At 30.6% G+C, this 22,718-nt stretch overlaps 2 protein-coding genes and 1 long non-coding RNA gene across 3 annotated transcripts; 2 read left to right on the forward strand and 1 right to left on the reverse strand.

Moving 5' to 3' along the window:
- Positions 1-372: 372 nt before the first annotated feature.
- Positions 373-1,924, reverse strand: LOC118074758 (uncharacterized). Its single transcript, XM_035096208.1, has 4 exons — positions 1,709-1,924; positions 1,535-1,619; positions 878-1,449; positions 373-778 (listed from the first exon to the last, which is right to left on the reverse strand). The coding sequence occupies exons 1-4, from the start codon at positions 1,826-1,828 to the stop codon at positions 449-451; spliced, it is 1,107 nt and encodes a 368-aa protein (XP_034952099.1). The 5' UTR covers positions 1,829-1,924; the 3' UTR covers positions 373-448.
- Positions 1,925-2,127: 203 nt separating this feature from the next.
- Positions 2,128-15,720, forward strand: LOC118074768 (uncharacterized). Its single transcript, XR_004691236.1, has 3 exons — positions 2,128-2,155; positions 2,247-2,355; positions 14,673-15,720. It is a non-coding gene; the product is annotated as an uncharacterized lncRNA (long non-coding RNA).
- A 1,054-nt stretch (positions 15,721-16,774) lies between these two features.
- Positions 16,775-22,177, forward strand: net. Its single transcript, XM_035096384.1, has 2 exons — positions 16,775-17,046; positions 20,387-22,177. The coding sequence occupies exons 1-2, from the start codon at positions 16,995-16,997 to the stop codon at positions 21,454-21,456; spliced, it is 1,122 nt and encodes a 373-aa protein (XP_034952275.1). The 5' UTR covers positions 16,775-16,994; the 3' UTR covers positions 21,457-22,177.
- The last annotated feature ends 541 nt before the right edge of the window (positions 22,178-22,718 follow it).

Below are 22,718 nucleotides of genomic sequence, written 5' to 3' on the forward strand. Positions count from 1 at the left end.
TCTAGTTAAAATGAGGATTGCACGCCTAAAATATGAAATGCAACAGATGAATTTACTAAAATTACAACCAATGATTTTACAATTTAAAATTTTTCTATGTCAAAATTTGAAAATAAAAAAATCTAAATATTATTCAGAAACTTGTATATAAAAGTATCGATTTTTTGTTTTCAAACAAAAAATTTATATGGCCTATGTGTTGATAGAAAAATTTTTATGATTGTATTATTATTTTATGTTAGTAATTATCATAATGATTATTAGCATTAATTGATGCGATGTAGGTTTATAGTTCCAGTGATGAATGAAGCATAAATAGAAATAAATATAATAAGAAGATATTGTAAATAATTTATTTAATAAAGAGTGTTGCTTAATATAAACAGCGCTACTAATCTTATAATTCACACTGCAAAAGACTATATTTAGTTAATAAAAATCTAACATATTATATTTGTATACAATGAGGAACAGAGTTTATGATAGTCTGCATACTTGTATCAATCCTTTCTATTTTTTTTGATAGCTCTATTTGTGTTTTTGTCAATTCTTGGAAAATTTTAGGATTCAATTGTTTAGTAAACGATTTAATTCTAGAAGTTTGACAAGAATTTGACAATATTAAATTGTTAAATATATTATTATTGATAATATTATTTGTTTCAAGTGAGTAAATTTTATTTCCGTTCAAATATCGTACTGTTGAAATGTATTTAAATAACTCTTCATTATCAATGGCTATTGTACTCTTACTTTTGCACTCTTCAATAATATTAATCTGTCAATTAAATAAATCAATTATGTAGAATAAAAAAATTCATGAAATGTTAATTTTTCACAACTTAAACCTCACTGGTGACATTGTTAGATTACTTACCATCCATTTCAAGAAGATGTGATTATTTTTACTCCATTTTTCATATAAATCAATCAACAATGTAGTATTATTCAACTTTTCTATATACTGTAAATCTGCCTTACAATATTTTCGATTTATTTTGTAATAATTTTTCATTAAGATCAATTCTGACAAACTTAAATGAGAGAGATTGAAAATATTGGACGTTTCACAATGAATTTTCTTTAGCAAACGACACTTTTCGTTTATCAATTCAGTTATATCTTTTAAATTATAATTAATTTGCATCATTTTTCTTATAATCACATTAGATTCATTAATTTTGTCTGATGGTGATTGATTATTTTGTATCTTACTATCATTTTGTTCGTAGACTGGATGATTATTTTTACTAATAAGTTCATCATTAAAAGTTTGCTTAACAATTTTATCTTTGATTAATGAATCTATAACATTATGTCGAACAAGTAACCAAGAAAACGCTATTAACAATAACACTGAATTTTTATTATTGTTTGCTGACAAAGAAAAAAATTCAATATCAGAATACTTTAAATAGCCAAAATATAATTTTGTAGCAGTGACTTTATCTGAAATCAATAAAATTAAACAAATCATTGATAAAATAAGGTAAAGACTTATTTTAGTTTAATAAGTATTTGGAATTAATTATACCATAAATATTGAAATTAACAGTAGAATTTTTTTCTTGAACTGCATGTTGACTTAAAATATTCAAAATCGTCCAAAAATTTTCTACCTACCAGGAAAATTAAATGAAATATTTATAGTTTCTACAGTGAAAAGTAATTATAATTAATATAATTAAATAATTGATGATATAATTACAGTATCTAATGTTGCGTTACTAGATTTAAGTGAATTTAAATCATCAATTGTGATAATCACATTGGTGCATAGATGAATTTGCTTGCATAATAATATAAGTACTTTTTCAGTGTTATTCATTGTTATGACTATGTTTTGTAAAAATCAGTATTTACGGCAATAATGTTTTAAGTTTAATTTTACTTGCAATTAATTTTACAAAAATAATTAAATTCTTTATGGTATCCAAGAATACTGTCTTACCTAGGAATTTTAGTTAGTAATCTGACCACCAGATGTCTGCACTGTACAAATTTATAGTTTATACTTTTGCCACCAGGTGTCTGCAGTGTACAAAATTTTAGTTTGTATTTTGGTACACAGGTGGCTCTACTGTATATAAAGGGCAGCAGTTGATACAAGCGGCAGTAGTTGTCGACCAACCATCGACATGAGTACATCTTTGAGGTTAGATGGTATCCTTTGATTTTACATTATTTTGGTCATAATTTTGGCATCGTAAAAAAAACAAACTAATTTCCTTATATTTTCACGATAGGTCAAGTAGAGTACAATTTTTTAAACATTACCTAACTGCCATGATGCTTGTAAACCTACTTTGGACCGTTAGGTGTCTCTGAGACCGTTGAAATGCAGTGAACGTGTGGGTATGTATGTACTTTAATACCAGTGATATTTGATCGTTTAATAAATAGCAGAATCTCATTAATTTCGTGCACTAATCGCCTTTTGTTTATCTTGTTTCTATAATAATTAAAAAATCTGTTTGAATTTTATCCCGGTATTCTAGCCATAGCGTGTAGGCGCCAAGCGTTGCGGTGGTGCTCGCCGTGACGCGTGGCGCTGCGGCGCTTCGTTGTGATACCAGGCTTTTAGAATATTGAGAAGATGTTCAGTTAGATTACCTTTCCAACATTGCTCCTTTTCCAATCTGATATCAGCGTTAAGAAATTAAATGACCATAGTTAGCAATTAATTTTTCAACTTGTATGTTACCCAATTACTAAAAAAAATTTCAATCATATTTCTCACGGTCTACTATAATACTAAATTGTGAATTTATGTAATTACATCAGTTTTATCTAACAAGATTTGAAGTAATGAGAAATAAAAAAGGAAAGAATTAATCAATATAATATATAATTATATAAAAAATTTTAATATTATTTTTATACGTCAATTAACACAATAGTTCAATCTTGAGAATTTTATACCATTAATTGGGACTTTTTAAAAGTTAAATAATAATTTGAATTAAATTCTATGAATGATATAAATAATGTACAATATTTTGATAATCTTAGCTGATTAATTAATCGAGTATCAAAGTTGTTGTTACACCTTTAACGTAATTATTACTCAAATCTAAATTTAAAGCTTCCAATTATGTATTTTTTCATTAATTAATCCTCTTTATAAGTTTAAAAAAAATTAATTAATTTAAAAATTGTAAGATAGTATCGAATTTATTATTATTACTATAAGAAATTTTAGGATGTATAGCAGTGAATCACATGATTCAAGGATTCCCCTTCTATTTTATTCCCATCTTCTTCCCCTTCTTTCCTTTTTCATTCTTGATCTATCATTAAATATTATTTTTTAATCGCTTCTGATGTTTCTTTGTCATCGTTGATACTAACACTTGACTTAAAACGTTAGGTATAGGCCATTAGGTATGAAAGTAGAATCTTAGGAATTCACGGATTGCAGCACTGAATTCAGTTGCTATGTTGTTGGGAATAGGATAGTAGGATGATGAAACAACATATTCAAAAATGAAGAATTGCCGCGCAGAATTGTCCGGTTATATGAAATATTATTAGGGATCGATAATTGGTAAGAGTTACTATCTGATGTTTATGATTCATATTCTTCCTCAAAGCTTATGTTTTCCTAACTTGTTGTGATTAACTAAGGTTTAATCAGCTTTACAAGCTAAACTACTTTTGTCAACATGCACGTGCATGATAATCCGAGGCGATTTCATACTGGACCTATTCTAAATTATAAGCAACAATTTTTACGAAATCAGAAAATCACTATGAAGATATGCCATTATTATTGTTAGTGTTATTATATTCTGGTTATTATTGTTATCCGTCGAATGTGTCAGTGTGTTATGAGTTCCTACTTCTTTGATCGGACCCCAGTGAGGAAAGTAGACATTGTTTTCAAGAAATTTAAATGTATTTTTTTTTACGTCTCTTTTTATCTCTTATAGTGGCCGGATAACAAAATTCACTAAATGCTAGACGTCCTGCCCAAGTAAAAATGTTATTCGATAATCTTCGTTCAAGTCGAAATTAGACATCTCCAATCTATTTGATTGTTGTAATATTTTTCAATGAATTATTCCTTATTATTTATTATTTCTTCTCATATGAAATTTTTTAAAAAATATTTTCTTTTCATTTATATTCTAATAGCAGTAAATTTTCGGTTATTTTCTTAAGTTCAATAATAAATAAAAATAGTTTAAAAATTCCTACACTTGAAAAATATAAAGTGTTTAAAAGTGAAATACTAGTTCAATGTTTGTGGTACCTTCTGACTAGTCATTAAGGTATTTCACCATAATAACGCGTTCAGAGATTCAAGGGTATACCGGGATACCTTAAGCACGCACTGTAGATATTGGATGAATGAGATGCCCTAAGGGTAAGTCAAGGATTCTTCCAAGTGATTGGAGCCATTGGTGGCCGCCCTCAACTCATGGGAAATATCCTCCGGGGACTGATTTTAGAGGAATGCCAATGGTTTCGTGTCAAAATGTAAGACGGTATATCATCGGAAATCGCTACTGTAATTATAAATAAAGAAAAATTGCTTTGGGTTCCATCCGATTATTTCAATGTTCTATTTAAATCAGCACTATAGCCGTCATCGAAGAGCTAATATAGTCTAATTGATTGATTAATATAATTCTAAGCTATTTAAAAAATATATCAAGTTAACACATATCGAGTTACATAATAATTGATACATGATGTAAGTACAAGTAAAGAATTTTTTCATGAAAAATGATCAGGAACGTAAAGATGGATTCATGTGTAGCTGGTATGCGGGTGAGAAAGAGCCAAAAGGCATCAGTGTTGAACCCGCCTACGTTTAAAGCTAAAACCTAGCACTCTTGAAGCGACTCAGTCATAGCCGTAGGCATCAGCAGCATCTTTACCTTCGTTACTATCATTTTTTTTCCATTCTATCTCCACCTGCAAAATTTACAGACATGCAATATGAAATCAACCACCCCCGCGGGCACACGCCGACATCACGCAAGTTACAAGAAAATTTGAGAATTCACGTGGATATTTCAAGTAGAAAGATATAATAATAATTGTAAGATTTTTTTTAGATTGTTCTCAATATATTAAGTATTATAACACTTTTCATATATGTCTAAATGAAAATAAATGCATAGACTTGGAAGCATGTAGAAAACTGGAATCCGTTATAATGATAAGTGATGAGAGAGAAACGTTTATTCAATAATTACCGATAATCCGCTGTGTGTTCGTGTCTTGTATCAGAGCAAATGCTAGGTGAGAAGAGAGAGGAAAAAGGTTGCACGTTAGCTTCCCACGCTCTTTCAACGTTACAAGTTCATCCTATGCCTCCGGCAAACACTTTACTCTTGCTTCTGAATGACCAATATGATCACGAATGTCGAGTAACATTTAAGTAGTTTTGTAAACTGCTATCAGCTCTTTCTTCTTACTCTACAACTACTTCCTACCGTAATTTATAGTATACCCGGAACAAAAATTATCTCTTGATATCGTTATTGAATTGTCTTTAAACAAAATACACCCCATGTTTATATACATAATATTGTTTATGCACTTATACACTTTTTAGCCTGTATTTAACCTCATTAAAATAGTTGTTAAGAAGTAAATGTGGATGTCAAATAACTTTTAAAAATATCAATTATAATTTTGTTAAATAACACATTTTTAAAGGATAACTATCGTTATTAATTTATTTCATAGTGTAATCTTGTAGTCAATGCAGTCAAGTTTAGTGCAAATGAACAAAGCTAATTATGAACGAAAATATAATTAAATCGAATGAATTTAAATGAAGTGGGAAGGCACATAAGGCCGAGAAGAGGGGAAACCTTGAACAAATATCTTATCCTTAGTACATCAATGCCAAATGAGTTGAGTACTTCAAGTTATAATTCACAAGCTATAGTTGGGTAGTCACAATGAACTTGCCATTGTTATTAATTAGGCAGTTGGTTGGCTTACGCGCCAGGTGTAATGCTTCACCTGCAGCCCACACACACTCTAGTTTTATTTCACGTGAGCCATGAGTAACTCTTGGACTTGATAGGGGTCGACTGCGTGACATTTGACCCACATCCGGGCTCTCAGAAAATCACTAAACTATCAATTATCACTCACCGTTAATCTGAATGGCCTATATTATTTAATATATGTTTATCTGTTGAAAACACTTTGAATACTTGATATTGATATCACTTTTCTATTATTCAAGCTTTCATTAATATCATTTTTTTCTTTTCCAAACGATATTTCAGTAGTTTAATGAAATAAAAAGTAATCAGGAATGTGTATGCCGACGTGTTCAATGAACTTCCGGTTCCGGCGCGTGCGGTCAAGCTAAAATATAAAATAAAATAAGCTAGAAATGAACGGGAAAGAAAAAGAAAGACATACCAAAAAAGAAGTAAATAAAATAATGTACGAATTTGGACTTGCACCTGACGTGTTGGGGGACGGATTGATCCGCCTCTTGGATGTAGATCTTACTTTGATAGTGATGTTAATTCCTTGCGAATTGAGACAAAGCTTTAAATGCAATATCTCACACTTGCCGACAAATAACTTGGTTGCAAAAATAATAGCCAAAAGAACCCTCTATTGAAATGTTGAAATATTACTTCGGCACCACCTACATCTGATTAAACTATCAATTCTCCTAATTGTTACCATCCGAATTACCATTTATAGTAATAAGGGTTTCTGAATTTTGTATTTTTAAGTACACTTGAAATAATTGAATAAACTGTTGACATCTGGCGTGAAATGACAGACTTTAGGGAATTGTCGAAATTTCATTAGGGAGATGAAATACATTTGATTCGGTACACAGACGATAACAAGTATATGAAAACTAGCTGAGTTATCGGTTGAATATTGTCGTGTATTGAAGTTACCAAATGACAGAGTAATGTTCAATAAATGAACCACATGCTCACCTTATGTTCTATCTGACAAATGTTTCATTATTTTGGTGAATATTTTTTAGGGTGCTTCAACTTATCATTATAAATTTATAAAATTCAATCATTTTGCCAGTATATGCATATCAATATCTCACACATTATCAAAATAAAATTTATAAAAAGAACAAGCATTTTTATTTTTTACTTTATCATTGGAAAATTATAATAATCTAGTTTTAATAACAACAAGTTATTGATTAGTATTAATTCTTTTTATTATTAAAAATTAATACATATATAACAACACATAGCAGTTAAAATTCACACCTAAAAATGTAAAATATAAAAATACAAGACATGAAACTAAATCAAATAGCCTAAGGTAATCACCTGCTGCAAAATAAATTTTATTTCATCCCACGCATGTTGCCCCCGGGTTAGATAAAATGAAGGCAATAATAAAAAAAGTATCAGTAAAACAAAAACAAAAAAATGATTTAAAGCAATAAATAATCATGGTAATACCGTAAGTCGTGTGAACAAGCTTTAAGGCTGATAAATATCGATTGGATTAAGAAGTAATCTACAAACGTTGAAGGAATAACACCTGATCAATCAATTTTCGTACAACAACTAAATTGAATAATCAAACATGTATTATTATGATGTTTTTAGGGTTGGTATTTCATAATATTAAAGTTTATTCTAAACAAAAAAATGTAATATTTAATTTTTTTCTAATACATTTGTATTGAATGGAGAAAAAATAATGATAAAAATGATCTTAAATGTCTATCTTGCGGTCGGCGTGGCGCCAAATGCTATGTAATTCTATATATCTTGGTAAGATTATAACGCAAACGTTGCAAATGTCTACGTCGCTGAGGCCGTTAAGCATTAACGAGTTATGTATATCTATGTACCGGTTTGAGTTGAGTAGAGTGACCCCAAGTAATATATATATATTTATAACTTAAAAACATGTGTTTCCACCGGATCCACGTGCTTACAAAATTAGAACATTTTCATAATTAGAGATAAATTTTACACCGTTTTCTGAGTTAGATGTTGGTGTTTTTTTTTATTATTATTATTATTATCCTAATATTTATTACACAATCTTTTGCAAATATTAATATTAATTTATAGTTTATTTTGATATCTACAAAACATGAAATTATTTAGAAATCTCATAATGCTTTAATTAAATAGTTGGAGGAGTTGTTAATTATCTTGTAATGTGCTCTATTTAGAATTATGCATTTATCCTTGCTCTGTCGTCTAGACATCTTGCTATTTTGATTCGCATGCAGCTTTCCGTTTCTTTCTCTTTCGTCGTCGTTGTCGGAGTATGGTTGGTATGCCACCAATCTTCTTCTTGCGCATATGGGCCATCTACTATACATTCACATATACATCAACATCAGTAACTCAACACTTGCAAGTTGTATTCACTTAACACCTAATTCTTTCATTTGAACTTTCTATTATTGGAAAAAAAAAACATTAACCTACAACTTTGACTAAATTCTATTAGCAATTATAAAAATTTATAATACAATTAATTGTTCTAGTTTAAGAAACTCGAAATATTTTATCACACTATGCAGACTTTTTTTTCTTTCATTACTTGTTTAAATTAATGATATTAACAGGAAGCTTATTGGAGTAGATTCATTTGGAGTAAGATTCATATTTCTATTTAATGAATTATTGGAATAATTTTATATCAATATAATAAATCAAAAGGTTGATGTTTAAAAAAAAGACTTTATTTTTGTTTGTTTTAAATGGCAAATAGATGACAGAAATGCCAGCTGGACGTCGGCGCCGCGGCGTCATAGAGATATGTCCCTGTATTCTGTTTGAATCGTCGTCCCGGCGTCTCGACGTACCAACGCCGGCGTCGCGGCGTCTCCATCATTCTCTTTACTTCCTCTCGTCTTTCAACCGCAAGACAAATATGTGCAGGTGTTCTGTGGGTGGAAAGTGCACTTGTGCACTCTGTCTCTCTTCTGTTTCTTATCTCTTTTATTTTTATTCTTTCTTTGAAAGTTATTGCAACTTTAATGTTACTATAAACGTAAGAGGCAACGCGAGACGATCCTTGGCACAGACTTGGTACGCCTGCCAGATGCGTTGGCTACTCAAAGATGCGCACATGCCGCTGTATTATTGCCACGCACTCTCCGGAAATCAATTTTAATTTGATCTTGCTTTATTTTGTAATCTACGATTAAATATAGACTTATTATATTATAACGATATTCTATTTTCATTCATTTATTTCATTTAAACGGTTTGTAAATAAATTTATCGAAATTATTATTTTTTTTTTTTAATTACAAAACGAAAAATTAACAAACCAGGTTTGTTTAATTTCGATTAACAAGAAAAATATTCTTTAACCTCAATTATTGAAAATAACATGATGCATAATGATAATAATAATAAATTATTTTCTCATGAATGTTTTCCTACTGGAGTCACATTGACAATTTATTCCCACCATTATTGTGCTCAATTGCGCTGAGACAAAAACATTTTTTCAACCTATCAGGTGGTATCAGAAGCTCATAATAGTCGTGATACTGAAACTTCCTCGTAAGGAGATACCATTCCGAGTAACTGGTAAAGTTGATGAGGATAAAGAATGGAGAAAATGTAACGTGATATTTTTAGTAGGTACTTTAAAAGATCGTGTAATAAACAATAAGCCGTTTTCTTTACCAACTGGATCCATTTGAATACAAAATAATGACCAGATCATAGGACTTGTCACGTGTCGTAAGTGAATAAGCTAAATCAACAATTATATATATTATTGAAGTATGTAAATATCCTATCCAAGTTCATGAACATTAAAATCATTAGAGGTGGCGGTATGTAGTCTTTCATCTTATGCTTTAGATCCTTGCTTTCGTCACTCAGAACGTTTTGACTCAGAGATCTTTGAATCACCAAGATATCTGAGCAGGGTATCTTGTACTTGGCTACTACTTTATGATTACGTCTGGTTGTGGGAAACTCCACGGTAGTCACTGTCTTACCTTTTTTGTAGATTCACGATTTCTCAGGGCAGATAAAGTCTTGTTTTACCGAATTTTTTTTTTTCAAGATTAATAATTATAAAAATATGCAAACTACGATTAATTGTGCACAAAAATAGAATAGATTGTACTGCTGTAATAAATAAGTAGTTGGTGGATAAGATCATCTTGACTATCGTAACATCAACAGAAAAAATCTCAAGATGCAACGAGGTTTGCATAACTTGCCTTTATTTACTAAATAATTAACTCAATAATATAATAATATTTTAAAAGGTGTTTCATCATATTACATATTAAGTACTTCTATATAAAAAATTAAATAATTTCTTCTCACCGTGTATATGATGTTCAGGCAGAAACGATTCATTGTGAAGAGAAACTGTTAACTAAAATACTTTAAAATATAATAAATCTTGTTTTAAAGTTAAACGATAAATTTTCTGAAAGATTGTGACAAGTGGATTTCGAGATTTACTTCTAGGGATTTTTGAGTGTTACTTTTGTGTTAATAATTGGTCATGGTTATCGTCTCGGTGTCACTGTTAAACATAATAACAGGTGCATTTCAAGTACAGTATCACTTTCAAAACCATTTTAAAGGGATTTAGAAAGTCAGTATTGTTCTTAACAAAAAATTTACGAATCTTTTGTAGTTTGATTTATACTTCTCGATCACCTGCCGAGTGACACTTCAAGACGATCACCTTTACCATTTCATTGTCTTTTTATCTTCTTATTTCTTACCATTTTTAAACGCGAAAGTTGACAAAAGATATTTTTTCAAATCATAGTAAATGAAAAATTGATATTTTTTGTATAAAAAATTCAGTACCACAAGTAGAGGTAACTTGGATAATTAAAAAATTGCATTATATCGAATATAAATGCATCCAGATGTTTGAGGCCATTGTCCCGGATGTCACTGATACTCCAAAATACATCGCCGTGTGATTGGATCTATGTAACCAATACTTAACAGACTATACTAGTTCTTGGAAGTTGTATCCGAAAAATCTACCTGCTTAAATCCTAATTATGAAAGGGATCTTTTGAATTCTCTAAAAGGATTAAAAATTTTCGAAAAACACAATTATACATAATACTAGGATTTTTGTACTAATTAAATTAATCAAAACATGTTAGATCGAATCTTTTAACTAAGAATTAAAATAACAAAAGTTTTTTATACAATATCAATGAAAAACCATCATCAAATAATAGGATAAGATGATTGTTGAGTTAATGACATAATAATTATTTGCTTATATGTCGTACTGTTGAATAAAAATGACATAATAATTTTACAATAACAAAATATTCATCAAACTATCGTTTAAAATAATATTTATACATTGTTAAACATAATTGTTTGTATACTTGGCAAAAAATTTTTAGATAATTATTATCAAAAAAAGTCACTTTCAGGATACTCTTTTAAAAGAATTCATTTCATACACGAGATTTAATTATTCAGTGATCGAAGTTGATCGATAATGATGTTTTTTGCTCTTCTAAATAATTTTTTTTTTTTCTACTTCACCGTGAGGACGTTAGTCCTTTGAATGTTACCTTCGCTAAAGATTCATTAAGTTCCCCAAGACTTGAAGGGTAAGGTCTAAAAAATAAGAGTAGGGATATGGTAATGAAAACGCGTAGGATAGGATGAAGATGGAGATGATGGTACGTTTAGGTATGTCTGTACCTCAGAAATAAAGGCAATGAATGATGCGGCAGGTGCGTCGAGGTCCCAAAGTATTTTTAATGACTTCTGAGACCTCTCACAGACCCAGGTCTCATATTCACAAGCACCTGTGTAGCTTCTTAAGATAACCAAGATCATCCACAACCTTCCCAGCATCGTTTCATTGCATTTAACAAAATATTTGACCCTCGCTCCCCAAAAACGGTTTCATTTTTTTTTTGTTTTTTTTAATTATTCAGTTTTATTATAATCGTTTATTCTCTTTATGTTATGCCTCATTATGACCAAAAAAAAAATCTGAATATTATATCGCTGGCAGTTATTTAATTAAATAATTAAAAATTCAAATAATATCTTTAAAAAAAAATCAGACATGCAAGTATACGCCACTCAGATATTTTTAGTTAAAAAAAATTATTCAGACTAAAATGTTCTCTTAATTAAACCTAAAAAACCAACAAATATTAGAAAATTTATTTAATTGTTTTTATCGTCATAATTTTATCACTTTTAAATCGAATTTCACGTTAATCGAGTATAATATAAAAAAAAAAAAGTCTGATGATAAAAAAATAAAATATTTTTTTAAAATGAAAGATTTGAGAAAATTTGAGGAGGCTTGAAACGTTTTGGTTAGACAAGTAAAACTGTAATAAAAAAATATCCTTATGTGAGGGGGGGGGACGTAAATCTACACATGATAAACAATAAAAATATCTACGTCTAGTTTTCTACGAAATTATCGGGCGTGACCTTTCCCACTCTTAGTTCTTCGAGTGTCGACACAGGTGTGTGGGCCTGAGCTCAGGCGCCAGGACCCAGCAGGTCGTCTTGTCCTTCGGCTCCTTCGACGCGTTAGTGAGAGGTAAGCCAGCATCCCCAGATATAAAAAAAATAACCAAGAGAAAGGGAAAAAAACCGTCAAGCCGTTCAGGTATTAAGGTTCTTCTCTTTCTTTGATCTGAATTTACGTTGTGCTCCCACACACCTGTGTGATGATTCTTAATCTCAAATGTGTGGTTTTAAAACTCGGCATGCCACCTTATAGATTAAGATGATTTTTTAAACGTCATCGATTTTATTTTTTGAATGTTCTCACGGTTATTTTTTTGAAATTTCAACAGTATTTCCTTCCGAATTCCACGTAGTTAATTCTAGACTTGCAATTATGGAGCACGTCTTGCGTGACTATTAGATATACCATCATAATTTACTGATAAATATAAAGAAAAAGTTATTGAATTGTGGGAACATGCCAAAACAGTCGAAACTATGTACTTAGGAAGTATAATTCTAAAATATTTATGCAACGACGCGCATTTCTACTTCTTTTTTTTTTTGGATTATTCGTTTTTTCGGGTTTTCAGTATATAGTGGACAGGTTCTTCGGACACCTGAGACAGGTGAAGACGACACCCTTTAGCCAAATTGCTTCCGACAGGACAATAAATGGATAACAATAACCATCCCAGATGACTTTGCTTTTGTACTTGATTATAGACTAACAATTATTCTGTTTTTTATCTTTCATAATTTTGTTGAAAATCTTCCTTTACATAATGGAGATAATGGAGATATATTCTACGAATATTTATTTAAACTTTGTCTTTATTACAGGTATGAACTTTAAAATTGATATATATTTCAAGTTAATCTTCTTACATGAAACCACCTGACAAGTTGAAAATCAACTTTGAAAATATAACACTCGAAATAGAAAAATTAATGAAAGAGAGTCTGATGATATTATAATTACAATATTCAGTAGTTGTTTACTAGTTTATTTCTATTTTCATTTAAAGTTCAAATTCATAACTTGGAAGTAGCACATAGATTCGGTATTGGTGTTCAAAGTAATTTGTCAGTTGCCGGGAATTTCCGAAGCAAACAAAGGATTGTCGTGTACTCTCTGTTGACAATGGCTACCACCTCACACCCTTTCGCACGAGTTTGACGGTTCAAAACCATCTCCAGCTCTCTGGACCATGACATACGCAATTTCAAACATGCATTGAATAAATTTGCTACCTTGCTCAAGTTCTAAAACGTGTAAACCTGCAAATATTTATTCTTGTAACTCCAATTATAATACATCATTATATTGATACATTTAAATTTATTGTAATTTATCATTCAACTTTTCTTTTTTAATTATTTCAACCAAACTTGATAATTTTATTCAAATTTCAGTGAACCTTCCCTTAGAATTATAAATAAGAAAATCAGTAATTATATTGAAAAAAAAAGAATTATGCAGGCTTTAAAGATTTTATTCTAATGGGAAAATGCAGGGTCCATGTATGAAGATCACTTGATCGTAATACAGGCGATGTTCAGGAAGAGAAAAGGAATCTCTCTCTCTCATCTCCGCCCTTATGGTGCTGTAATTGAAACAGCACGTGTCACGGAACACGAGCATGGCCAAACTAATGGCGGCTATTGCGTTATCAGACACGTCACAACCAGAGAGGGATATCATATAGGGTGTGTGTTATATTCTGCTACGTTGAATATAGATTTTATATCTCAACTTATCTGCGTTTCTATATTCACGTATATTTACAAACCCTCAACTTTCTTTTCTTTTATTATTTGTTTCTTTTGTTTAATTCAATCAACATTTTTTATAGCAACAACGATATTCTCATTGATTTGTGTACACGATTATATACAAGAGTAGAACTAAAGCATATGTAGGCTTTAATTATTGAGCTTGACACTTGAACAGATGTGGCCTCAATTTATGCATTGTCAAAATCATCAAATATTTATTGATTCCTTCATTAAAATTTTCTATACACTCATTTACGATTTAATAGATACATTTTTAATTAAGATAATAGTAAAAAATTCTGCTATGCTTATTAACAATCAAATAATTTAATAAAAAAAGCAATCTCAATGAATTCTTAAACTAATTAATATTGATTGAGATTGTTTCATTGTTTGACTAGTATTTAAATAAGGTTTAGAAATTTTTCAATTAAAATTGATTTTTGTTTTAATGGCAAGAGGACAAGAATATCGGGGTCAGAGAGGAGATGGCAGTGGATGTCAAGCGCAGAATTGTACCAACACAGGGGGTTAGGATTAGCTGATTGGCGTCGACGAGGCCATCTGGCACCAGTGTATATTCCTACACGTTATACGGACAGCTCGTCGACCGCGTGTATGCAGAATGGAAAGCACCATCGTACAACGTCCACTCGAACGACCACGACAGCTGACGCAATCGGACTTATTACACCCCCGAGTATTTTCTCTACTCTTGTATCCTACAATCTCCATCCATCCATACAATACATCTATCGAGAAGACAGAAATAAAAAAAAAACCAGCGGAAGGAAATGATTTTCTTCAATCTATGGATTAAATTGGTATGAATGTTTACATGATAAAGGAAGTTATAAAATTCCAAATGTACAGGTCTTTGGGAATTTTGAAGAAACATCTGGAGAACATACACTACCCTTATTGGCGCACATGTTTTGCAGATATTAAGGGGGTTTTCCGAACCACATGCGAGAGTCTTCTGTCATCTTATCTGGTTGCAATTAACCTCTTGTAGGGGTTTCTACCCCTACCCAACAGTTGTATTGTATGGTTTAACTACTTGTATTCAACTATTGTAAAGATACTTTTCAGCTTTTCTAACAACTTACATAGTTTATTATCTTTCTAAAATATATAAACAGCTTTATGAAAATGTGTTTCACTGTACCACTACTGTCAGTATATCTGGAAGATGGTATAACATACGTAATGCAGCTTTTCTGATTGTATATACATAAGTGGGTAGGTATGGTTCATGTTATTGATGAAGATGGTTAATATATTCTGGAGATTCTGGGAAATGGTGGAGAAAAAATATTGAAAAAACTCGAGACTGAGTGTATTGGTTAACAGTGATGCCATTGATCGTCAGAGAAAAGTATGGGAGGATGAAGAAATTAAAGTGGAAAAGGTTGAGAAAGATAAAAAATTTACACATATATGTATTGAGTGTTGTCTTTGTTAATAATCATGACTGATGCCGTTGTTCTCTTTCAAAGTATTTTATGTAATTACAATTATTTATTGTCACTTTCTATGTCTCGTTAAACATACCAAGTTTTAATTATTTTTATTGTTTATGTTAAATTAATAATTAACTTTTGTTGTATTAATATTAGTAATTAACTAGATGATGTTTGGATTATACGTCAATATATAGAACATCTTTAGTAAATTCCATTTTAATTGATGAATAAATTTAATTTTTTTTTCGTCACTTATAGCACTTTTATTTTTTAAAAATAAAAAAATATCCCAACTTATATATTGGGTTTCTATGATAGATTATATAGTAGCATGGTATTTTATTATTCTAATCCTGATTTCAACGTTCAATCAGTCATTCAAGCCAATAGTCACGCATTCACGTAATTGAAAATACTATCAAGAGTGACAATGATTTATAATAACTCCATAGAGAATTTTTTATTCACTATTTTAAGATATAAATTAAAATTAAGGAAACGGAAATCTTCAAAAAATAGAGAAAATACTTGAGAAAGACTGTCTAAATTTCTTCAAGGTTTTTGTCTCGTTAAATCGTGACATTTTAAATCGCGAGTACGTGATTTAGGTTAATAATCGGCACGCGACTGGAGTATATATTCTGGGTATCATGTATAAAAATTTTTTTCTATTAATTTAAAATAAACAAAAAAAAAAGATAAATAAAATTCAACAATAGGAATATAAGCAAGATGAAGGCAAAGTAAGGAGAAAAAAGAAATCTCCTGAGAGAAGGGAGCAAGAATTTGGAGGGTATCCTTGAGATATGGGTAAAATGGTCACGGACATCTTGGCTGGATCCTTTTCCACCTACACATATAATGATCAAACGTGAGACGTTGGGTGGGCGAGTGAAAGAAAGAACGATATAAAATGAACAAGAGATGTCAGAGATGCAACGCCAAACTCTTGGACGGCTGGCGCCGTTCTGTCGCTCCCCACTTTCAAGTTTTGCCAACAATGCGTGCACTTACCCCCACTTAAAATGCGCGCGCCGATGCACTGAACGCACTGACTCCTGCCTTACGCCCCCCTCTGCTGTGGTTGCCCGACACCAACACTGGCCCCACGCGTTTAGTCCAGTTTCGGAGTCAGTACATGATTGTACGTCATCGTAAGAACATTAAGACGTTTGTTTTTAAATCTACTATTAAACTTAAGAATTTTACAAACTCATGACTAATTAAAATTGGATTATAAAACGTGAAAAGCACCAGAGTGACAATAATTATAGTGAAAAGTGACTGTGAGTGTAGTTATTTAGGATTTAAAAGAATGAGTGCCCACATGGTTGAGTCGACTTGTGAGATACAAGCATTTATTAAAGGTGAGTTGAAGATAAAAATAAAGTTTATTTTTAGTAAATGCAATCGAAACAATTTTCTTGAGTATGAAAAAGAATTAAATGAATGGAAGAAAAGAGTGAATAATAATTGTTACGATAGGCGCCAGTCAGTCGGGACGAGAATCGAAGGTAGAGTCTCCCGAGTGGCCGATCGTCGAGAGGGCGACAAAGATGTAGGAATGTACTAGGAAAAAGCATATGAGTGAGATAGACATCGGCGCCAGCGTGGGTCGCGGAGTCGCGCAGACATACAAGAGACCCATCGGAAAGCCAAAGCACTAAGAACAGAGACTCGACCCCTTGACCGTTTTCTTCTTCATTCTTTGATCGTCTAATGATTGTTAAAAAATTATCAAATTTATATAAATCACACTACCGTCATTAAACTTTTTTTTTGTTTTTATCGCTATCGTCATTCCTCATGTTGAATAAGTTTTATAAGACAATCATGGTTCAACCATCATTAAATCTCGATATTGAAAAGCAAATAATTGATATTTTGAAATGATATAGTTGGGGTTTTTTGCTTGAAAAGGGCGGAATTTAAAGCAGTTTAGGGGCCTGTTTGTTTTTTATTATTAATTAAATGAAGGAGTGATGGTTAAGCATGACTTTTATCGACTTCCGGAAGTCTTGAATAATTATCTGGTTTGAATATCTTGACATCAATTACACGGCAGACGCACCCAAGGGCGTTACGAAACAATGATTGTTCCGGTTTCGTATCATGTGATCGTGTGGATGCACTTGTCGAGGATAGTCTTTGAAGATAGGGTATTATATTCTTGTTTGGTGTAAAAGAAGGGTGAGCGATGGGCAATCAGTCAAGCAACAAAAATTATAACGGTCAGATAAGATTGCACCTGTGTGAGCTTTTATTCTCCCCTATTTATTTCAAACGTCATCACTCAATAAATAGCTATCATTTATGTGTATACACAATTAAATCATCTTCTTAATTAAGTCTTCACCTACTCTATTAATACAAAACGTTATTAATTTTTTTTTTTTAACTATCAACTTATGTACAAATAATACAAATTTTAAACATCAATAATTTGCAATATCTTACACTAGATATATTTTTTAAATATTAAAATTATTTTTTTATGTGTTTTGTAACAATGGTGATAGAGAAGTATTTGATTGAATTTTTCTCTAATTATATTCGATTAATAGCATTTTTGAATTTGCAACTCCCACGTGCAAAGAAAATGAAAGAATGAATAGTATGGATGAGTCAGAATAAAAAGAGAAAGACAAGTGTAAAGGTATAAAGATCACGTAGGAGTAGACTCGCGCGTCGTCGTCTCTTTGGCACAGCTGGTGACCGTCTCTCGCCCACTCTAGTCTTTAAACTCACACGCATATAACTCCAGCACGTGTCTCCTTCTTCTTCATTTGCTGCTGTTGATGCTTGTTCTTCATCTTCTTCTTCTTCCTCCTTATATTTTCTTTTGCTTTTATTTCATTTTTTTCTCTTTTATTTTCGTCTCTCTCATCAGCATTTTCTTCTCGTGTTCAACTTCAGTCTTGAAGCATCTGGTCAGCGTCTTCATCTTACAAATATATTTGCAGGTGGTTCACTTCCGTAATTTTATTCTTATTACATTTATTTTTGTTTTTATAAAAAATATTTAAAGCTAATGAATTTTGATTATTTTTGTATATTATGAAGTCATAGAGTTTTCAATTTTTATTGGTAAATTCAATTTATATTAATTAATATTTACTTTACATTCAAGCTGTTAAAAAGCACTTGAAATTTCATTACACCTCGTCGATACCAAAATCAATATGAGTAAATATGAAACTCGAAAGTGGAATTGATAATAACTCGATTGATTCTCTATATCAAGTATTACACTGTATGGATAATGAAAAAAAAAATAATTTTAAAAACAATATTTAAAGACTTGAAATATTTTTAAAAAGAAAGCCCATTGAAATACATACATTATAGAAGATAATTATAAATTAATGTAACTAGAAAAATACTATTAAACGAAAGAAAAATGTCATAAAGTGCATTATTATTATAAAATGAACCTTAGACCCAGTAGTTCATGGCCTAGAAAATTTTATAATTCAGTTATGTTATTAACACGTGTACTTGATATTTTCTCAAGTTTACTTAGCAATTTATTTCTATATTATTAAGTAGTAATACATTTTTTATTTTTGTAATTTAGACATAACAATATTCATTATCAATAAAAAAAATAATTGCACTTGTTATTTAATTCTTATTGATTATGTATGTAAGTTGAAAATCAAGTTTACACTCAACTGAAGTATATAACAGATGATGTTACTTCTTAATTTTTATCAAAAATTAATGGTAACATATTTGCTCTTAATTTAGTTTGTATTTACATTGAATTCTCTCATTTATACAGATGTTTTATGAGTTATTTTTAATTGCCGGAAGCTGTTAAATATTGCCAAAACGACACAGATTAATTAGCACGTGCTGGAATAATAGAAAAAAAAAATCTACATAAATGTGATTCTTTAGGATATAACAATTTTTAATGGCTCAAATGATGAAACAGTTGACCCAGGTCATCGTGTAGTACACTCTAGGCCATCGACCAGTTAACTGCGCAGTACAGATTATCAATTCACGTGTCTCATTTCAATGAGAATGACTAAACGATTATTCGATATGATGCAACTAAAATATATAATCTTAGTCCTCAATGAAAGATAGTAAATTTTTTTTCATCATATTTTCAATGATCTAAATGACGACAGTGAACAAAAAAAATTATTACTGAACTGATAATGTTTTGGTCATTGAATATCAGAAGTATGCCCGAAGGCGCCAACATGATGATGTTTACAAAAGCAAAGAGCGCGTGTGAGAGAAAGAGAGATCGATCGTGAACTATCTCTATGGCGCCTGTCGCTGACCTCAAGGACCCTTACGATCAAATCATCGACTCTAGTTTGCAACATTAATGCGTACCACATCATTACTGTATTCATATTTTTATTTTTTCATTTAGTAAAATTTAATACAAGTTACTTTAGTTATTTAATTGCATATATTTATCTTAACAGATGGTAGACAGTATAGATAAATACTTGAATCTTATCTTTAAATGATAAGAGTTACACCAGGTGTTCCTTAGGGTGTTATCTCCTAGTAGAATTGGTAGTAAAAGACATTGAAAACACCAGGTGTTGCTTTAAATTCATATTTTATCTTTTTCAAGTTTTGATTTTATTTCTAATATTTTCCTATTTTATTGAAGATATATTTATTTATTTTATTTAATTAACATTAAATAATTTTTATAATTTTTATGTATTTCAGGAGATGCGATGTCTGGATCAGAGAAAGATGCCGGCTTTTGTAGTGGTGGTGATGAAGATGATATGTCAGGTCTACATTCACCAAGTGCATCAGAAGATAGCGTTGAAGTCCAAGTATCACCAATATCATTGAGAAATAAAAGAAAATTGGTAGAACCTCGTAAAGTTCATGATCAAACGGCTCCATTGAAAAAGAGACGTTTTGATCGACTTCAGTTATCAAATGATGAAGAATTAAGAACGACAGGATCATCCTCGCCATTTAGACCATGGAGTTCTTCGAAAAATGAAGTCAAAAGAATGGAAACGGATGTACAAGTGTCAAGTAGAGTCGAGAGAAGGCCAGAAGACTTAAAAAAAGAACAATGGTTACAAGGAGAAGAAAGAAGGAGAAGAGAACAAGTACAAAGAAGGCATGAAGTAAGAATTCAAGAAGAAGTTCTTGCGCGGCTTCATGAATCAGAGGTACGATGTGCTGCATCTTCAGCTTCTTTTCATACATCACAACGTCGGCTTAGGCTGGAAACACCTCCTGTATCATCGTCTTCTGTTATTTCACACCCTCGATTGCAAGAGGAACCATTGGCCTTAGTTCTCAAGGGGGAACCACCAAGGGTTCCAGTTCATCCAGGTGTAAGTGACTCTTTCGAACGTCCAACCCTTTTTTCAACCTCCGAACACCACTCAACCTCACTTCCGCACGTGCAAAACCACCGGACTTTGTCCAATGACCATCCTAGGCATCAACCAAACACTTCTCAGCAAAGGAATTATAAAAATATGACCAGGGAAAGGAGGATTGAGGCTAATGCGCGAGAAAGAACACGTGTTCATACCATTAGCGCAGCTTTTGACACACTCAGACGCTCCATTCCAGCTTATTCACATAATCAAAAGCTCTCCAAATTATCCGTACTTAGGATTGCCTGTAGTTATATCATGACTCTAAGTAAAATTGCCAATTCAGATGGTAGTGATAGTAGTAGTGGACCTAATCTTAGTACTTGTGTTGATTTAGTATCTAGGACAATACAAACTGAAGGTAAATTAAGAAAAAAAAAGGATGATTAGAATAAGTTATTTGTTATGATCATAAAAAAAAAAATGTATGTATCAATAAACTGAGAACTGGTGTCTCAATACATTTATGCTCAATGCAATTGAATTAGTAATGAGTAAATAAATAGATATAGCTGGGTTGATGCTTCATGTTTGTCTCATTGTTATATACTTGACATTTTTGAAAAAATTTCTCGTAATTAATAAGTATTTTTTTTAAATTTTACCTTAAGCCAATGGAACAAATAAACTCAACTAATAGTGTTTGACAATATAAAAAGAATTTTCATAATACGAATTAGAGATACAATTTTTAATAAAACATCTTATTAGACATTTCATTATAGATTTAATCATAATGATGATAATAATAGTAATAATTAATAATAATGATAAATTGTGACAATAATACAGAGTGAAAGAAATTTTTTTAATCATACTTTCATTTCAAGTTCATTAAAATGTGACTTTTTCTCAATGGAAGTTGATGAAATAAATATTAACTCTGAGTGATTTTTTTGTAGTGATTCATTAATTATATAATAATTGTTAATACATATTATATGCTTCCAGTTATATATTGACCGACTGATATGCCAAGTACAAACACATGTAATTTTCGTATCTAGTTTCTGTCTTTCGGTGTATGTGTATAATAGAATAGGTTTAGTTAAAATAATGTACATAATGTGACAATTAAAAAAAAAAATCGTCAGTGACGGATGAGAAAAAAAAATTTGGTGATATTTTGAATAATCTATTTACATTTTTTATTATAAATTTCTGTATATGTTTATACATATTTCAACATGTATACATAAAAAAATTCAATGTAATCTTAACTGTACTATAAAATATTTTATCCGAAATTTTGAATATAACTACGAGTAACTTTAATCGTATGATAAATTAAATTAGTACGATTTTTAATTTCTTGTTCTTTAATGCACTTATATGTACCTTTTTTAAAATAGATATTATATTATTAACATTAACAATAATTATAATTATTATAATACCATTGAAAATGGCCGCAAATTTCGATAAAAATGATTTGAATAAAGAGTGATGTTTAATAATTTAAAAATGCATCGTTGTTATTTTATTTTTCTACTCTGTAAAAAATTCTGTTGTAAATAAATTCAATTCTGATTACGTTATCATTTTAGTATTCAAACAAAAATAAGACAACACATTTAGGTACAAGTGTAATGATAAAATGTATGTACTTAAACCCCACGTGGTATGAATTGAGTTCAGGTGTACTTATATTT

This window comes from Chelonus insularis, unplaced genomic scaffold (genome assembly GCF_013357705.1).
Source record: "Chelonus insularis isolate UGA/USDA-ARS -01 unplaced genomic scaffold, ASM1335770v1 contig_139_pilon, whole genome shotgun sequence".
Taxonomy (NCBI): Eukaryota; Metazoa; Arthropoda; class Insecta; order Hymenoptera; family Braconidae; genus Chelonus; species Chelonus insularis.